This window comes from Aethalodelphis obliquidens, unplaced genomic scaffold, assembly GCF_003676395.1.
Source record: "Aethalodelphis obliquidens isolate GAN/ISIS:26980383/991018 unplaced genomic scaffold, ASM367639v1 scaffold9, whole genome shotgun sequence".
NCBI classification, from domain to species: Eukaryota; Metazoa; Chordata; class Mammalia; order Artiodactyla; family Delphinidae; genus Aethalodelphis; species Aethalodelphis obliquidens.
This window is the reverse complement of record NW_020837953.1, coordinates 36043686-36061064: the sequence shown is the minus strand read 5'-3', so window position 1 is coordinate 36061064 and position 17379 is coordinate 36043686. Positions and strand designations below refer to the sequence as shown.

At 57.5% G+C, this 17379-nt stretch overlaps 1 protein-coding gene across 9 annotated transcripts in view; it reads right to left on the bottom strand.

Annotated features, from left to right (window-relative positions):
- HSPG2 (heparan sulfate proteoglycan 2) overlaps positions 1-17379 on the bottom strand; it is a 101964-nt gene that overhangs the window by 20208 nt on the left and 64377 nt on the right. For 6 of the 9 annotated variants that reach the window (XM_027109828.1, XM_027109836.1, XM_027109834.1 and 3 more), the window contains 29 exons: positions 17279-17371; positions 16873-16953; positions 16418-16648; positions 14629-14742; positions 13081-13208; positions 12856-12942; positions 11781-11839; positions 11423-11590; positions 11159-11269; positions 9083-9183; positions 8804-8984; positions 7794-7919; positions 7496-7648; positions 7273-7415; positions 6803-6938; positions 6568-6722; positions 6199-6349; positions 5299-5468; positions 5073-5214; positions 4493-4644; positions 4177-4312; positions 3928-4079; positions 2646-2781; positions 2358-2509; positions 1848-1986; positions 1605-1756; positions 878-1013; positions 609-760; positions 270-408 (listed from right to left, as the gene is read on the bottom strand). In XM_027109828.1, the coding sequence (XP_026965629.1) occupies positions 270-408; positions 609-760; positions 878-1013; positions 1605-1756; positions 1848-1986; positions 2358-2509; positions 2646-2781; positions 3928-4079; positions 4177-4312; positions 4493-4644; positions 5073-5214; positions 5299-5468; positions 6199-6349; positions 6568-6722; positions 6803-6938; positions 7273-7415; positions 7496-7648; positions 7794-7919; positions 8804-8984; positions 9083-9183; positions 11159-11269; positions 11423-11590; positions 11781-11839; positions 12856-12942; positions 13081-13208; positions 14629-14742; positions 16418-16648; positions 16873-16953; positions 17279-17371 (3976 nt within the window). The remainder of the gene's footprint in view (positions 1-269; positions 409-608; positions 761-877; positions 1014-1604; positions 1757-1847; positions 1987-2357; positions 2510-2645; positions 2782-3927; positions 4080-4176; positions 4313-4492; positions 4645-5072; positions 5215-5298; positions 5469-6198; positions 6350-6567; positions 6723-6802; positions 6939-7272; positions 7416-7495; positions 7649-7793; positions 7920-8803; positions 8985-9082; positions 9184-11158; positions 11270-11422; positions 11591-11780; positions 11840-12855; positions 12943-13080; positions 13209-14628; positions 14743-16417; positions 16649-16872; positions 16954-17278; positions 17372-17379) is intronic. The other 3 variants (XM_027109829.1, XM_027109833.1, XM_027109835.1) reach the window with 2 other exon arrangements.

Below are 17379 nucleotides of genomic sequence, written 5' to 3'. Positions count from 1 at the left end.
GCTAGTGGCCACCGTATCGGACAGCTCTCTGAGGATGGAATGATCGACATCCCCACTTCACTGATGAGGGTACGGAAGCTGAGAGGGGAGAGTCACCCCCTCAAGGTCCCTAGTGGTGCAGGCAGGATGTGAACCCTGGCATCCTTCTGCTGAGGCCTCATCCTGCACCACCACCCTCGTCTGAGGGCTCTGACTACAGGGCCTTTCCTCCCTGGGAAACACTGGTACCTGCATCTCCCAGTCCCTTCCTGGGTCTTCATCGGACTCACCAGAGGGGCTGCCGGTGCTGGGGGAGACTGAGACCACGATGGAGGCCTCCTGGGCATCGATGTTGTTGTTAGCCCGACACACATACTCGCCTGAATCTGCCACGGACATCTGGTGCAGCCGCAGACGGGAGCCGTGAGCCTAGGGGTGTGGATAAGGAAGAAGGGAGTCAAGGGGTTGAGGGGTCACCGGCTGGCTCAGGCCTCCTCCATCAGACCGGCTGAGGCTACCCTCTGTCTACCCAGGGCAGGAGGGAGGACTGCCAGCTAATGTTTCGGGTTCTTTGCCCATGGGGGGCTGTCCCTGAACTGCCCACCCCACTGCCAGGCTCTACTCTGTACCTGGTGTCGAGTGGGAAGGCTGCCCCCACGCTTGTACCACGTGATGGTGGCCTGGGGCTGCCCGGTGACCACGCAGTTCAGATCCAAGGTCTGCCCTTCAACCACCGTGGGGGACGAGGACTCGATCCTGATTGGTGGGGAGACACTGGGCACTGGGGACAGAGAGGAATGCACCACATGGCCGGAGTCAGACGAGAGTGACGGTGCCAGGCACCTCGCTGCCTCCCCCGCACCCGCTTGCCTAGACCCCCTGCCCTAGGAGTTCTCACTGTGGGAGGAGCCGCTGCCCTGGATGGTGACGATGAGCGAGGTCTCCTGGGAGCCGGCACCGTTGCTGACATGACACACGTACTCGCCCGAGTCCGCGGGCGTCACCTGGGGGATCCGCAGCCGGGAGCCCACGATCTGAGGAGGAGCAGGTGTCAGGGGGTGCGGGCAGCACCTCCATGTCTCAGGTGCTGCCGCTGTTGCTTCCTCCGGACTCCGGGAGCCTCACTGCCTTGTCTGGGGTAGCCTCCACCCCGGTCTCCTTCAGAACTCCCTTGGTGGCCTTCCCGAGGCTCTGGGCTGGGTGGACAGTGTCTCCAGCCTTTGGACTATTCTCATCCGTCATCCCTGCAGAAAGCCCATTGAGGCCCTCCCCGGTGACGCCTATTACAGCGCTGTCACATGGCATCTCTGCCTAGCCCTTTAGCCTGTGAGCTCCCTGAGGGCAGGCACTGGTCTCATTCCATTTGAATCCTTAGTGCCAGGACCAGGACTTGGCCTGGAGCAGGTTCTCAGGGAAATGTAGTGAGTGAGTGAAGTACAGGATCCAGCTGAGGTCAGTGGGACTTATCTCCATATCCTCAGCACTGGTCCAGGGCCTGTCCAGCAAGAACACTCAATGTTTGTTGAATGACTGAATGAGCACAGACGGGCTGTTGACAGCTCTTCCTGATTCCCGTCAGGGCCGGTGACCCCAGTTTTTGCCCTCCCTGCCTGCTGGTTCCATACCTGGTGCCGGCTGGGTAGGCTGCCTCCACGCTTATACCAGGTGATGGTGTGGGGGGCTTGACTGGCCACCAGGCAGTTGAGGTCCAGCGTATGTCCGTTGGCCAGGGAGGCTGAGGATGACTCAATGCGGACGGGGTACACCACACTCTGGGCTGGGAGGGTCAGATGGAAGGCAGGGTGTGGGAGCCACTGACGGTGGAGGGGCCCTCCCAGCCCATTTGTTATGACCCCTGAGACACTCACAGCGGGAGGGGCTGAGGCGCTGCTGGATGGTGACGAGGACGGAGGCTTCCTGGGTGCCCGAGCTGCTGACCACGCGGCACACGTACTCCCCGGAGTCAGCTGGAGTCACCTGGGGCAGCCGCAGCCTCGAGCCATGTACCTGGGAGGGTAGGCAGGTTCACAGCCAGGCTCCCACCCCCTTCCCTGGTACCCATCCCAGCTAGACCCGGCCAGATGGAGCTTTAGGGCTGGGGCAGAAGCTCTTCCAGGGAGAACCACCATTCACGACCCTTCAATTCCCTTGCCCGAGCGTTGGGATTGGGTCCAGTGGGAAGAAGTGGGGGACCGGCACTTGCCACCTATGGGGCAGGTGAGGTGGACAGTGTGAGCCCATCTGGCAGATGAGGACACTGAGGATCAGGGAAGTCAAAGGACTGGCCAGGCAAGGGGCAAAGCAGTGTCCAAACTCAAAGCCCCTTACTCTGCAGTCTCGAGGGTCCTTCAGGCCCCCCTTAGCACCCCACCTCCTACCTGGTGCCGGGCAGGGAGGCTGCTCCCGCGCTTGTGCCATGTGACCTGGGCGTGGGCCTGCCCAGAAACCAGGCAGTTCAGATCCAAGGTCTGCCCTTCAGCCACGTGTGAGGAGGATGACTCGATCCGGACTGGAGGGGTGACCCCCAGCGCTGGGGACAGAGGGCAGAGGGTCAATCCCCAGCTGGGAGGAGAGGGGGAGGGGAGGGTGTGAGTGAAGGTAGGGACTGCTGGTCTCTGGGGTCCTGCCACTGCTGGAGTGGGAAGCCTCCCCCCAGCACCACTCACCAGGCACAGAGTCTGCAGACTCAATGGTGACCAGGACGGAGGCTTCCAGGGGCACTGAGCCACCTACCACGCGGCACACATACTCGCCTGAGTCGGCTGGGGACACCTGGTGGAGTCTCAGCAGTGAGCCATGGGTCTGGCCAGAATGAAGGTGAGGTCAGAAGGGGCCCTCTTAGGACCCCTGCACCTATAACCTGCAGCCCTGCCTCACTCTGAGCCTGAGAACTGGCTCTTAGTTCTGTCTTGCTCAGGGGTGAAGCGGGTGTCTTGTCCCAGGAGTGAGGGGTGGCCCAGAGGAGCCATGGGGAACTGGGCAAACACTAATACCACACTCCATCCATTCTTACACACTTAAAAAAAAAAAAAAGGATGGAGAAGATAACCTGCATATTATTTTTATTTTATTTTTTATTATTATTATTTTGGCCACACTGTGTGGCCTGCGGGATCCCAGCTACCCAACCAGGGACCGAACCCGGGCCCTTGACAGTGAAAGCATGGAGTCCTAACCACTGGACTGCCAGGGAATTCCCTAGACATACTTTTTAAAGTCTCTGAAATCAAGATGCATCTCACAGTGAATTACAATTACAAATGGCAGTTTTTTTGTTTCTCCTTAGAGGCACATAAAATCATGGTGCATCCTGCAATCAGTGGCATCCTAAATTCTATAAAATATATCAATAATAACAGCTAACGATGGGACTTCCCTGGTGGTCCAGTGGTTAAGACTCCGTGCTCCCAATGCAGGGAGCCCGGGTTTGATCCCTGGTCAGGGAACTAGATCCTGCATGCCACAACTAAGATCCCGCATGCCGCAACTAAAGATCCTGCACACCGCAACTAAGACCCAGAGCAGCCAAATGAATGAATAAGTAAATAAATATTTTAAAAAATAGCTAATGATATGACAGTAGTAACGGCTCATAGCACTTTCTATGAGCCAGAGCTCTGAGCACTTTGCATATAAATTAATTCATTTCATCCTTAAGATAATTCTGTAAGGGAGGTACTATTATTACCATTTTACAGATGCTGAAAGTATGGTACAGGGAGATTAAGAAATTTGGTGAAGGTCACAAGCGAGGAAGTGGTGGAAGCAGCAGTCACACCTAGGCTGGCTGGTCCTAGAGGCTGGGACCATTGCCCCGCACACCTGTGCAATGGGGTCCTAGGCCTCCCTGTCTCAGAGGAGCCTCCAACCCACCCTACCCTTGACCTCCACTCCCCAGTGGCCTCCCTCTTGTTCCCTTCTTGGCCTGTCCATCCTCCGGTCCTGTACCTGGTGCCGGGCGGGAAGGCTGCCCCCGCGCTTGTGCCATGTGACCTGGGCGTGGGCCTGCCTGGGCACCACGCAGTTCAGATCCAGGGTCTGCCCTTCGGCCACATGAGAGGAGGAGGGTTCAATGCGGATGGACTGGGTGCCACCAGGAGCTGGGGGAGAAGACGGTCACTGGTCAGTCCAGTTCTCTGCAGCTTCCCCCGCCTTACCCCTTTCTCTGTCCAAGTGCAGCCTGCAAGTCCCACTCACGGTAGGCGAAGTTGGCTCCCTGGGTCCTGGTTACCGTGACTGTGATGGAGGCCTCCACACCACTGCTGGCCCGGCAAACATACTCGCCTGCGTCAGCTGGTGAGGCCTGGAAGATGTACAGGCGGGAGCCGCGGACCTGGACAGCCATGGGCAGGGGTGTGAGAGGGGGGCTTCTCAGAGCTCAGCAGGTGGGTACCCCCACCCTGCTCCTCTGAGCTGGGAACTGACAGCCCCTCAGCTCAGAGGCTGCCCCCGCCGACCCACGGTCCACAGCTTGGCCTGGCTGGCCCCCTCCTGCCTTTCTGCCACTGTGTACCTGGTGCCGGGCGGGGAGGCTGCCTCCACGTTTGTACCACGTGACCGGGGCATGGGCCTGCCCAGGAACCACACAGCTCAGATCCAGGGTCTGCCCCTCGGCCACCGTGGGGGATGAGGATTCGATCCTGACAGGCGGGACGGATCCTGGGGCTGTGGGGAAAGGGGCGAGGGTAGCAGACGCTCCCCAGAAGGGAAGGAAAGAACTGTTCACCCCGGAGCCAGCTCAGCCTGTGGGTTCAGTGGCCTGGGCTTGAGGTCCTCGGCTCAGCAACCCTGAGGGGAGCCAAGCCTTGCAGAGGGAGCGAGGAAGTGGGAGAGATGAGGATGATTGAGGGAGGAGCAAAAACATGAGTGATGTGGCCAGAGAGAACAGTGATGGGAAGACAGCAGATTACTCAGAGAAGTGGAGTCCTCCCGGGCCGGCCCTGTGGCCAGCCCCAAGGTGGGCTTCCTGCCCCAGTGTGGCTTCCTGCCACCCCCTTCCCCGCGTCAGCAACGGGAGTCACTAGGGCCTCAGCACCTGGGAAGGCTCTCAGCACCCCGCACCCCAGCTTGCCCTGTCACTGGCAGTCACTCACCGGGGATGGAGCCAGTGCCGGCGGCCTCGATGGTGACTAGGACGGAGGTCTCGAGGGGCCCAGAGCCGAGGACCACGCGGCACACGTACTCGCCTGAGTCTGCTGGGGACACCTGGTTCAGCCGCAGCAGTGAGCCGTGGGTCTGAGTGCAAACAGGGAGGGTCAGGAGGGCCTGAGCGGCTCCGTCCAACCCCTCCAGCGGGCTGGCCCTGGGGGGCTGCTGTACCTGGTGCCGGGCGGGGAGGCTGCCTCCACGTTTGTACCATGTGACCTGGGCGTGGGCCTGCCCCGGCACCACACAGTTCAGATCCAGCGTCTGCCCTTCGGCCACATGAGAGGAGGACGACTCGATGCGGATGGGCTGACTACTGCCTGGAGCTGGGGCGCCACCAGGAGCTGGGGCGCAAAGGAGCTGGTCAGAGGCCTGGGCTCCTGAGCCCCAGCCCTGCAGCCCTGAAGCAGAGGGCCCTGGGATCTGACGAGGCCCTAGCTTGGGAGGGCAGATGGGAGGCCTAGGGCTGGGACCATGCTTTTCTGCCTCAACAGGGCCAGCCAGACCCCTCTTTCCCTCTCTGACCTTCAACTTGGGGTTCAAGGCCCATTTGCCTATGCATGACTCCTTGACCTGTGATGAGCTGCTCTGGCTTGCAGGGAACCAGTCTTTTAGCGCCCAGGCGGGGCCAAAGGATGCAGACAATAAGGCCACAGCTCCCTTCTTTAGAGCACACGCCGCGTACTCACACTACATGGTAGTGCTGCTGTCCCCATTTCACACGTGAGGAAACTGAGGCCCCAGAGGTAAAGTAACCAGTTCAAGGCTGATAAAGGGCAGAGCCAGCATTTGAACCCAGGTCAGCCTGACTCCCAACTCAGTGTCCAACCCTGACTCTGCTGCTTTTTGATGAATTCTGAAAACAGCACCCTCCCCATGGGGTCCCAGGTAAGTCAGGTCAACCTGTCCCCACCCTCAGTCCCCTCATCTCTCCTTGCAGGGAGTGGAGGCTTGCAGCCTGCCTGGAGCGCCTCTTCTTGTCCTGATGGCATCGAAGAGACCACAGACACCAGCCTTGGGAACAGAGGGGAGGTCGGAGGGCTTGGCCCCCACCCAGCCCCACTGGCTCCTCACCTGGGGTGTAGCTAGGGCCCGAATGGCTGCCGTGGAGGACAGAGACGATGATGGAGGCCTCCTTGGGGCCTGACTCATTCTCCACTCGGCACACGTATTCTCCAGAATCAGCTGGTGAGACGTGGGGCAGCCGCAGCCGGGAGCCATGCACCTGGGCCGGGTAAGGACAGAGGCACGTGAGGATGGGGAGAGGCCGCGGTCAGCACTCCCTCTGTGCCTCAGTGCCTGCCTCTGCTCGGAGCCACCCCACATGGGAAGCTGAAGAGGGAGGGAAATAAGGGCGGACCCTGCTCGTGCAGAGTGCAGAGTGCCAGGCTGTGTGAAGGACCACGCCCAGGTCCCCTGCCACGGGCTCAGGGACCCTCGTACCTGGGCGTGGGGAGGCAGGCTGCCCCCTCGCTTGTACCACGTGATCTGGCTGTGGGCCAGCCCTGTCACCATGCAGTTGAGGTCCAGCGTCTGCCCTTCAGTCACGGAAGGTGATGAGGACTCAATCCTCACTGGCGGGATGCTGGCACCTGAGGCTGGGAGCAGAGAGGGAGTGAGTAGGCCTCAGGGGGACCCTGGCTTGCCTTCCCACTCCTTCAGCCCCAAGGCCCCGCACCTGGAAGGACGACCACTTGGATCCGGGCCTGTGCGGTGCCCGCGGGGCTGGTGGCCACGCAGAGGTAGAAGCCGGCGTCGGCGGCAGTGATGGCTGGGATGAGCAGCGTGGCGATGTCTGTGCGCTCAGACCGGGCCTGCCACACGGCGAGAAGGGTCAGCCGCCCGACGGGCCCAGGCAGCCTGGCAAGGGCTAGTGAGGGAGGGCAGGAGGAGGGGGCATAAAGAATAGAGGCAAGCTCCGAGCCAATATGAGGGCCCCAGTTGGGCACCAAGGAGGGCGGAGCCAGGCAGCAGAGCAGGAGGCTGACGGCTGCCACCCGCCGGGACGCACGGCGCGCACGGAGCAGGAGGTCTGAGCAGGGCACCATCTTGGAAGTGAAGGGAACCAGAAGAGGAGATGGGAGGGGCAGGTGGCAAGTGCTAGGACTCTGCTGAGCCCGTGGGCCTGGCCCGGACGGATATCCTCACCTGTGGGGGGAGGCTGCCTCCCTCCTTCCTCCAGGTGATGGTGGCGCTGGGCACACCCGCAGCCCTGCAGTACAGCCTGATGCTGCGGCCTTCATGTACCTGGGTCCTCTCTGGACTCACCTGGACCCTAGGCCCGCTGCCCCCTGCAGACAGAGCCCTGTGAGAACACCTCTCTGGGCCGCCACGAGCTCCCAACTGCCCACCCTCAGCCCCGTCCTCTCACCGTGCACGTGGAGCACGGCCCTGGCCACGTGCTGCCCAGCGCTGCTGTGGGCGCGACACAGGTACTGGGCTTGATCCGAGGGCTCGACGGCTGGCAGGCGCAGGATACCGCCATGGATTTGGGCCTTCTGAGGGAGCTGGCCACCAGGGCCCCCTGACGTGGAGAGGTGGGGTCAGCACCCACTAGGATTGGCATTGCCAGGCCCCCCAGGGGTTGAAGTCCACAGCCTAGAGTCCTGCCGCTGGCCCCCATATGCAGGAGAGCCAGGCCCTGACTGTCATACCCGCCACGGCCTCACCTGTCCACTCGAGGGTGGGCGTGGGGTTCCCTGTGGCACTGCAGCGGAACTCAGCCAGCTGCCCAGGCTGCACTGTGAGCTGTGGCGGGTGGATGGAGACCACGGGGGAAGACGGGGTGGCCGAGGCTGACGAGGGAGGAGAAAGCATATGTGGTCACGGTGGGGAGGGACCTGTGGCAACAGCCTCCTTGCCGCTCTCTTTGCTTCCACTCTAGCCCCTCGTGGCCATGTATCCATAGAACAGCCAGAGGGAGCCTTTAAAATGTCAATGGGGGAATCCCCCGGTGGTCCAGGGGTTAAGACTCTGCTCTTTCACTGCTGAGGGCGTGGGTTCGATCCCTGGTCGGGGAACTAAGATCCCGCATGCCACATGGCGTGGCCAAAAAAAAAAAAAAGTCAATGGGGTCTTCTTACTTCTCCACTTAAGACCTGTCCGTGGCTCTTAGAACAAAATCTGAATTCCCTGCTGTGACCCACTGCGTGTACTCACCTCTGCCCACATCTTCAAGTCCCTCACCCCACCTCCCCTCCATGGCTCCAGCCACGCTGGCCTTGCGTCCCTCAAACACATCAACATGCTCGTGCTTCAGGGCCTTTGCACACGCTGCTTCGTCCGCCAGCTCTCATGTGGCTGAACACCTTCTCTTCCCTTCAGGTCTCAGCTGAGATGTCACCTCCTCAGAGAGGCCCTCCCCAACCACCCCATGGAGAATAGCTCACCCTTCTCCCACCTCATTTCTCACTTTCCAATCACTCTGTTTACTCCTGTCCCAGCACTGGTCACCCGTGTAATTATGTTGTTTGTCCACTTGTTCCCTACAGAACATGGAGGGCAGGAGGGCAGAGCCCCTGTTTGTCCCCTCCCACCCCTGTTTCTTCAGAGTCTAGGCCAGGACCTGCCATACTGTAGTTCAGAAACTGTCAGCTGAAGGAAGAAATGGTCACTGGTCTTGGTGGGTGTGAAGGAAGGTCAGGACTGGGTGGGTCAGGCATGGACATGAACAGTGTACCTTGCACGTGCAGCGTGGCTGTGCCCTGGTCCATGGCGAACATGTTGGAGCCGGTGCACACGTAGGTGCCCGCGTCACTCGGCTGTACGCTGCGAATGGTCAGGATACCATTGAAATCCATGGCTCGGGCTGGCAGTTTCCCATTATGCAGGCGAGTCCACACCAGGGTGTAAGCCGGAGACTGCAGGCAGGACAAGGGAGATGGGGTGGGGGTCCGGGTGGGGCTTGGGGACCCCAGAAGACAGATCCTCACTGATGCCCACTCCCTGCCCCGCCCACCTTGCTCTTGGCTGTGCAGATGAAGGTGACGTCGGTTCCGGGACGCACGCTCTGGCTCCGCTGCTCTTCCACTGTCACTGTGATGGGCTTGCTGGGAGCCTCTGCCGGGACAGGAGGTCGCCCAGTGAGCTGGGTGCTGGCTAGGCCGCTGTCCTGTGGCCACTTTCTCTCCCTCTTCATCACCCCATCCGGATGTCACTTCCTTCCCAGTCTGGCTTAGATTCCATTCCACTCCCTGGCACCGCCCTCCCTCATCCTGGCCGAAACCCATCATCTACTTTCCTCCTGCTGGCACTGAGCACCCAGCAGGCTGTGACCAGAGAACATCACACCATGATCCCCTTGGCTCCAATTCAGGATCACAGACCACAAATGAGCTCTTAACACTTCGCACTTCACTCCAACTGGGCTTCTCTGTCTGGTTTGAGTTTCTATCCTCCCAAACAACCATTTCACACCTGCTCCCAACTTTTCCACCCTCCTGAAACCCCCTTCCACTTCCATGGCTTCAACTCACGCTTCTTGAGAGAATTGAAACAATTAGTCAGGAATTTTCCACGTTCCCAAATCTACCCACCTCCCTCCTTCCTGGTCCCTGAAGGATGAGACCTCTCCCCACCTCCCACCCCACCTCAACTCCCCTTCCTGAGTGCTGGAGCCCCTCCCAAGGACCCCCTCCCCCTGCTGTGCCCCCTCCTTTCCTTCCCCATGGGATCATTCTGCTCCACAGACAAATGTGTTCTAGAGTTTCCCATCTCTGAAAATGCCCCCCTGACCCTATACACCCCTCAGTTACTGCCCCATTTCTTGGCCTCCCTTCAGAGCCAGGAGTCTTGAAAGAGTTGTCTACACTGGCTGCCTTCCCATCCCTTCTTTGCCTCACTCCCATCCAGTCTCTACCCCATCTCTCCACTGCAAACCGCTCTTGTCAAGGCATGACCTCCAAGGGTTATTTCTCTGTCTGTAGCTGACCTTCCCGGGGCATCCGGTGAGGCCGGCCACTCTCTCCGGGAAGTCGTTTCCCCTCTTGACTTCCAACTCACCACGTCCCCCGGCCTCCTCCTGTCTACTGGCTGCCCCTGCTCACTCTCTTGCTGTCCTCCCTCCTCCATTTGTTCCAGTTGGAGCTCCTTGGGGCTCTGCTCTGGGCCCTGTCCTCGAGCTACACTCTCCTGGGTAATTTCATCCTGCCCCATCCTTATGCCAACAGCTCCCAAATTCACTTCTCTGGCCAGGGCCTCTTTCCTGAGTTCCAGATTCACATATGCAAATGCCCACCTGATGTACCTACTTCAATGTTTCCCCAAGCTTCTCAAACGTTAACAAGTCCAAAACCAAACTTGTGGTTCCCTCGGACCTGTTGGTGGCAGGTGTTGCTGGGGCCCCACCCATGTCCCCTCGTCACTTCAGAACCAACCTGCCTGGCTTCTGCAGCCGCTGCATTTCTTTGCATGAGGGTTTTCTCAGGCCACTGGTGACCATTGTGTGTGCCCATGAGGTGGGACAGAATGCAGGGGAATCGATGCTACCGGAACAGGCCCCAGTCAGTGACTGATACGAGCTGGTGTGCACATACCCCAGCTCCCTGGACCCCAGGGTGGAGGGCAGGGGGACTCCAAGGAGCATGTTTTACTCTGGAGTTTCCCGGGGCTGCCTCGGCTGCGTTCAGTAACAACTGCTCTAGGTGGTAATGTGCTCAATGACACACCGTTAATTGGATGCCTTCTCTTCCCTGTTTCATTTCATTTTCCAAATAAACTATGTACACACAAACCCTTGCCTCAGCCTCTGCTTTTGGCGGAGCCCAAATGAAGGTGCCCTCCTGTGGGATCCTCTCTCATCTCAGTAAATGGCACTCTGCCCAGCTGCTGGAATCCAGACCCCTAGGCTTTTCTCTCTCCCTCAACGACCAGACTCAAGTCCTGCCAGTTCTGCCTCTAACATCAGCCTTGACCCATCACCTCTTTCCATCTTCCTGGCCAGTGTCCTCGTCCACCATCCCCTCTGGTAGATGGTCTGCAGTTTGCAGCCCATCCCAAGACAGGCAGTCTGGTGGACAGAGGACTGGAAACTCACCAGTGACCAGCAGCTCTGCCCGGCTGGTGTTGGCATGATGGAGATTACGACAGGTACAAATGTAGACTCCAGCATCTGAAGGCTGGACGCTGGGGAAGTGGAGCTCGGAGCCTGGTGGCAAGGAGATGGGAGCTCATCAGTACAGATGCACCCCTTTTCCCACCTAGTCCTGCGTGTGGGTCCCTACAGGATCTCAGCAGGGCAGGGACAGACCTGTGCCTCCCTTTCCATTGGAATGGCCGAAGGGCCTGGGGCCATGTGTACCTTGATGTCGCTGCTGGGTGCTGCTGGGCAAGGGCCGCCCATCTTCACGAGACCAGTAAAAGTAGTGGGGTGGGCTCCCACTGACCTGGCACCGCAGGGAGTGGGGACCACCTTGGGGTACTATGCTCCGAGTTGGCTGGACCTGGACCACCAGCGGGGCTTGGTCTGCTGGGGGAGGGAAAGGAGAGGCCATTCAGGCAGGAGGCCCCCAGCATGTACCATTGTCTCAGATATCTCTGCCCTCCCAAAGACTCGCGTGCCCAACCCTTCACCCTGTTCCCCAGACCTAGTATCTCTAAAATTCCCTGGGTCCCCTGCCTTGCCCATCACCTCGACCCAAGACCATGGTCCCACTTACCCTGTGGCAGGCACCGACCCCCTCGCACATTGGGGTTACCCACGTATCCTGTGGCACACCTGTAAGGTGGAACAAGGACCAGCTGTGTCAGACCCCAGGGGACCCAATGCCTCACAGTGGACTTGGGGAGCCAGAAGCTCAGCTCTCTGCCCATATGGGGTGAAGAAGCTCTGAGCTCTGGAAGGACTTCAGAGACCAAAAAAGCCCCACCACAGGGCCTCTGGGAGCTGAGAAAGGGGAGTGTGTGGAAATGTCAGTAGGCTGGATTCAGGGAAACATTCATTCAACAAATGTTTATTAAGCGACTACGATGAAAGGTTATTGAAACATAACAGTAAACAGGATAAAGTCCTTGCTCTTATGGAACTGACTTGTTGGGAAACTAACATGGAAACTATGTAAATGAGAGTGATGGACATCTATGGGGGTTGAGAGGGCATGGTGGGGAGGCACTAATCTAGCCCTGAAAATCAGGAGGCTTCCCAGAGGATGGGACTGCTGAGCTGCTACATTCCCTTGGAGCAGACTACTCTGCAGCGAACTTATCACTGTTTTAACTATGTATTTGTATGATTACTCACCATCTTGTCTCCCATTATAGTTGGGAAACTCTGTAAGGGCTGGGACTGAATCTGTTTTGCTCATTACTTTATTTCCAACACCTTGGCACACTGCATGGCACACAGTAGATGCTCAATAAAAATGTGCTGAATGAGGGAATAAAGCTGAGCCTTGAAGGCTAAACAGGAGTTAGCCAGGAACAGGCGGTTTGAGGGTGAAGAATGTTCCATGAAGAGGAAATAGCACATGCAAAGAAATGAACATGAAGAAGTCAAGAAATGAAGCCCAGCTAGAGTATAGAGTTGGGTGTCAGAAGTGGGATGAGACTGAAGAGTGATAAAGCTACCTAAGGAGCTTGGGCTGGTCCCAAGGGCAATGGGGAATCTTGGAAGGGTTTTGAGCAGGGGAGGCACATGATCCTGGTAGGGACCTTTCTGAGCAACATCATCCAGGACTCTCACCTAGGAGTCTACCATATGCCCCTTCCCTTCATCCCTCCTATTTGCAAACTTACTGCTCACAGTACTGGCCAGTGTAGCCAGGTTCGCAGGCTGTGCAGCGGTATCCACCAGCTCCCAGGCTTTCACAGGTGCGGGAGAACCTGGGATAAGAGGCAAAGGTCAGGCCATGGGACGCTCACTCCCCACCCTGTTCCCTCCACTTCTCCCCCAAAAGTCAGTTCAATGCCCTCCACTCCCCAGTGGGAGTTCTTCCTTGAGCCTTGAGCAAGGGCACCCACATGTTCTCTGGGTTGGTCAGTGGGCAGGCACAGGGCTGGCAGTCCTCAGGTGTTCCAGCCGTGGGGTCCCCATAGTAGCCAGGTGCACACAGCTCGCAGAACTCCCCGGCGGCGTTGTGCTGGCATTGCTGCGAGGCACAAGGATGTCAGCTACTTGCTATTTGGCAAAATTTACCAAAAACTGTACAGTTTTGTAATCTCTTGACCTCGAAATTCCATGTTTGTGAGCTTATCTTAAAGAGATAGTCATAGAGGGGCACAATGATTTCACTACAGGATGTTCATCTCAGTGGTGTTTATAAAAGCAAAATGCTGGAAACAAACCATGAAAAAAGAACTGAGAAAATTAAAAAGAGCACCCATCCAAATAGCTATCAAAAAGGATGATACTGATTCCATTTCTTACATTTTTCTACCTAAATACCTGTAATATCAGAGGAAAGTCCCCACGTGAGTATGTGGGGGCAGAGTTTTGGGAATAAGTGCTTCATCGTAAAAACGTGTGTGGGTTTTATGTTTTCCTCCAAAGAGATCCATGTTTCTTTTATTAACGTAGCATATTCCTCATTCCATATTCAGCTTGTGGCTCTGTCAACCCCTGGTCCTTGACCACATACCCTGGACAGCTATACATACACCACTCCGAAAAGTTCAGGTATAAAAAACTACTGAAAGGGCTTCCCTGGTGGCGCAGTGGTTGAGAGTCCGCCTGCCGATGCAGGGGACACGGGTTCGTGCCCCGGTCTGGGAGGATCCCACATGCCGCGGAGCGGCTGGGCCCGTGAGCCATGGCCACTGAGCCTGCGCGTCCGGAGCCTGTGCTCCGCAACGGGAGAGGCCACAACAGTGAGAGGCCCGCGTACGGCAAAAAAACAAAACAAAAAACAAAAAAAAATACTACTGAAATATTCAAAGACGTCATGAACTTGTAAGTGAAAAAAGTTGATCATAAAACACAGTGATCCTATGGTTATTTGTAAAACAAAAGGTATACTAATCTGCATAAATATTTGCCTAGAAAAAGAGCAAAAGAGCTCCACAGCCTAACATTGACAGTAATTACCTCCAGATGGTAGGATTTCAGGGAATTTTTACTTTCTTTTTAAGTTATCTCTACAGTCTGATTCTTCTACAGAAAACATGTGTCACTTTGGTGATAAGAAATAGCAGGAACCAAAGTTTTCGTTTCTTTTCTTTTAGGCCATGCCATGCGGCTTGAGGGATCTTAGTTCCCCGACCGGGGACTGAACCCATGCCCGCTGCAGTGGAAGCGTGGAGTCCTAACCACTGGACCGCCAGGGAATTCCCCCAAAGTTTTCTTTATAAGGAAGGATGTTACTCCGTAGTTCTGGCCACCCCACGATGCCTGCAACCCCTCGATGCCCAGACCTGCTGGGCCAGGCGCTTTTCCCCATAGGATGTGCCCCACGACCTTGCCCTGGATCTGGGTCTATCCAAACCAAACCCCTCCCTATCCCACAGCCAGCCCTGACATCCCACCCAGGCCCAGCCAAGCTGACCCCTGCCCTGGCCCTGCTTGCATCTTACCGAGCAGGCCCCGGTCTCTGGGTGGCACAGGTCTGAGTGGCCATTGCATTCGCAGAGCTCACAGTGGCCAAGGTAGAGTCCACTCCCAGTGCGCGTGTAGCCCGGGGCACAGTCCTGGGGGTAGAGGGGAGAGTTGGTCTCCGTCTCCATTGTGGTCCCACCCAGAGACAGCAGACCTAGAACCCGTCTCCTCCATCCCCCCTCCACCATCTAGACTCCCATTGGCTCTTGGCAGGGAAATTCCAGGCCCAGCTCTCCACCCCAGCATCCCCTCTTGGTAGCTCTCCTCCCCCATCTTCACTTTTCCAACACTCCAGAGCTGGGACAGTGTCGCCCCCATCCTGCCTGGCATCTCCAGTCGCTCTGGATATACTGAAATAACAGTTCATTCTTAATGGAGAACCCTTCTCCAGCCCCAGGACTTCAGCCCTGAAAATTCTTCTGGCAGGGTCTTTATTGAAACACGTAACCCTGAGATGGAAAAAGGGAGTTCAGGAGACCTGGATTTGGAATGAGTCCTCGAAGACCTTTATGACTATGTTTACATTTGCTCAGTAAAGTGAAAGAGGCGGCACCCATATAACCGAGGACGTTTTTACACATCCTAAGTGAGTAATCATGGGTTCTGACAATAATGAATTTCTATTTGTTGCCCCTTCTTTGAAATCTCTCCAGGCCCTCGCTCCCCAACCATTTCAAAGGGATGTTTATAAATCTGTTTTGCTTCACTGTGGAAAACGTGCACCAAGGATTCTGCTCTCCCCAGGGGTTCTCCTTCAAAATGTGTTAAATTTTATAACCTCAAGGAACGTGAAGTTCATCTATTTGGATTTGAAAGTTCTTGTGGACACAGCAAAGGGGCGCAGAGGTAAAGCTGCAGAGATGTGGACTTCCCACTGGGACTTCCTCGGTTGGGTGGGGGGCTAGCTGTTTCCACACTTGACCTCCCTGCCACCCACTTGGCACTGCAGCCCTGCCCCCTTCCCTCCTGCGATCCCCCTTCCCCAGTTCCACATTCATTCATCCAATGTTCACTGGTTGCCTGCTCCGTGCCTAGGGATTCAGCGGTGAACAGTCAGCTCCGGCCCTGCCCTCGTGTTCAGTCTCCAGCTGAACACTGCAAATGTTCTTGGAGTCCCTCCATCTGCCTGCCCTCTCTTCCACCCCCTACCGCCCTTCCCTCCCGACAGGACTCACTGTCTCTCCCCCGCCCCATCCATCTCATTCACTGGGGGCAGAGGAATTTTCCTGGGGTTCAGTTCCGACCCCAGCACTCCCTCAGCAGCTTGGCAGTCCCTGCTGGAGGGAGCCTTGCTCCAGGCCTCAGGAAGCACCCCCCACTCAGCTTTCCAGGGGTGACCCTTCTGCATCGCAGGCTATGTCCCCACACATTCCTCCTTCTGGGCTTCTGCTTCTTCTGCCCTCCCTGCCTAGAATGCTACTCCAGTCCACGCTGTTCACCACGCTGAGGCATTTCCATGCTCTGCGTTGGGCTAAGTGTGTCTCTGTCTCCGGCGGGCATCCTAGGAACATGAGCTGGGTCTTAACCTCTGCAGAGTGTAGCTATGTGCCCTTGGGTAAGTTGTGCACCCTTCAGCGCCTCGTTTTAAAAAAAATCTGTTAAAAGGGGACAATTACACATCTCTCAGTGCTGTTGGGAAGAATAAATGAGATGTTGCTGAGCATACTAAAGTTATGACAGTAATCCCAGGTGGCCATGGGAATCCCAGCTGACCGCTTGCTGATCCAGCTGTGTTAGCTCAGAGGCATCTGGGCCGGTCACACTCACCTGGCAGGACGAGCCGACATAGCCCGGGGGGCAGCGGCATTCCTCCACCTCAAGGGCCCGGGGTCCCTCCGAGGGCCTGGGCTGGGCGACCTCCAGGCTGACCGCGCTGATGCTGGCTGCTAGTGGCATCGAGGAGAACGTGGCCCGGACCAGGAGCTCGTCCAGGTCAGCCAGTGCCATCAGGAGGTGCTCCCGGGTGGCTGGCTGCCCATCAGGCCGGCGCCAGAATTCCTGGGTTGGTGGGGGAAGACAGCAAATGAGGGTGAGGGGCGTTGGGCTTTGTGTGCTGTTTCTGCAGTGCCCCCAGCCCCAACACCTGCCTTCCAGGCACTGGCCAAGGACTGTTAGCTGAGGATGGGGAGAGTGAGAGGCAGTGTAGCTGGCGTCAAAGCCAGGCTCCAAAGCAGGGTGGAGGGTGCAGAGGGTCAGACATGGTGTGGCCGAGTGCCTCTCACCTCTCGGAAAATGATCTCGTAGCTCTTCCTCTCCGGGCCCTGCAGTGCTGGCTGGGAGGCCACCAGCATGATGTTGTTGCCCTGGGGAGACACGAGTGGGCTTGGGAGGGGAACTGAGGGGCTCTCGGGGATAGTGGGCTCCTCTCCCAATCCCAGTCTCCTACCTCTCCAATCTCCCAAGCTCACGTACCCAAAGGAGTCAGGTACATGCCCACTACCCCATCTTCCAGCAGCTGGGCCTCTGCCTACATAGTGTCCAAACAGATGGTGGGGCGGGGGCATGGGCCTAACTAGTGGGTGGGTGCCAGGCCAGCTGAGTGCTGGACGGAAAGGAAAGAAACACTGAGGGTACCCCCAGCCTCCACCTTCCCCTTTTGCCCACTCGGTGTGGAATCCACGTGCTCACCGTGATCTGGACATCAGGGTCAGACAGCGGGCTGCCCTGGGCCCCCGCTGTGTAGGAGAGGGTGTACCGCAGCTTTCCGCCATAGGCTGCCACCTGCAAGA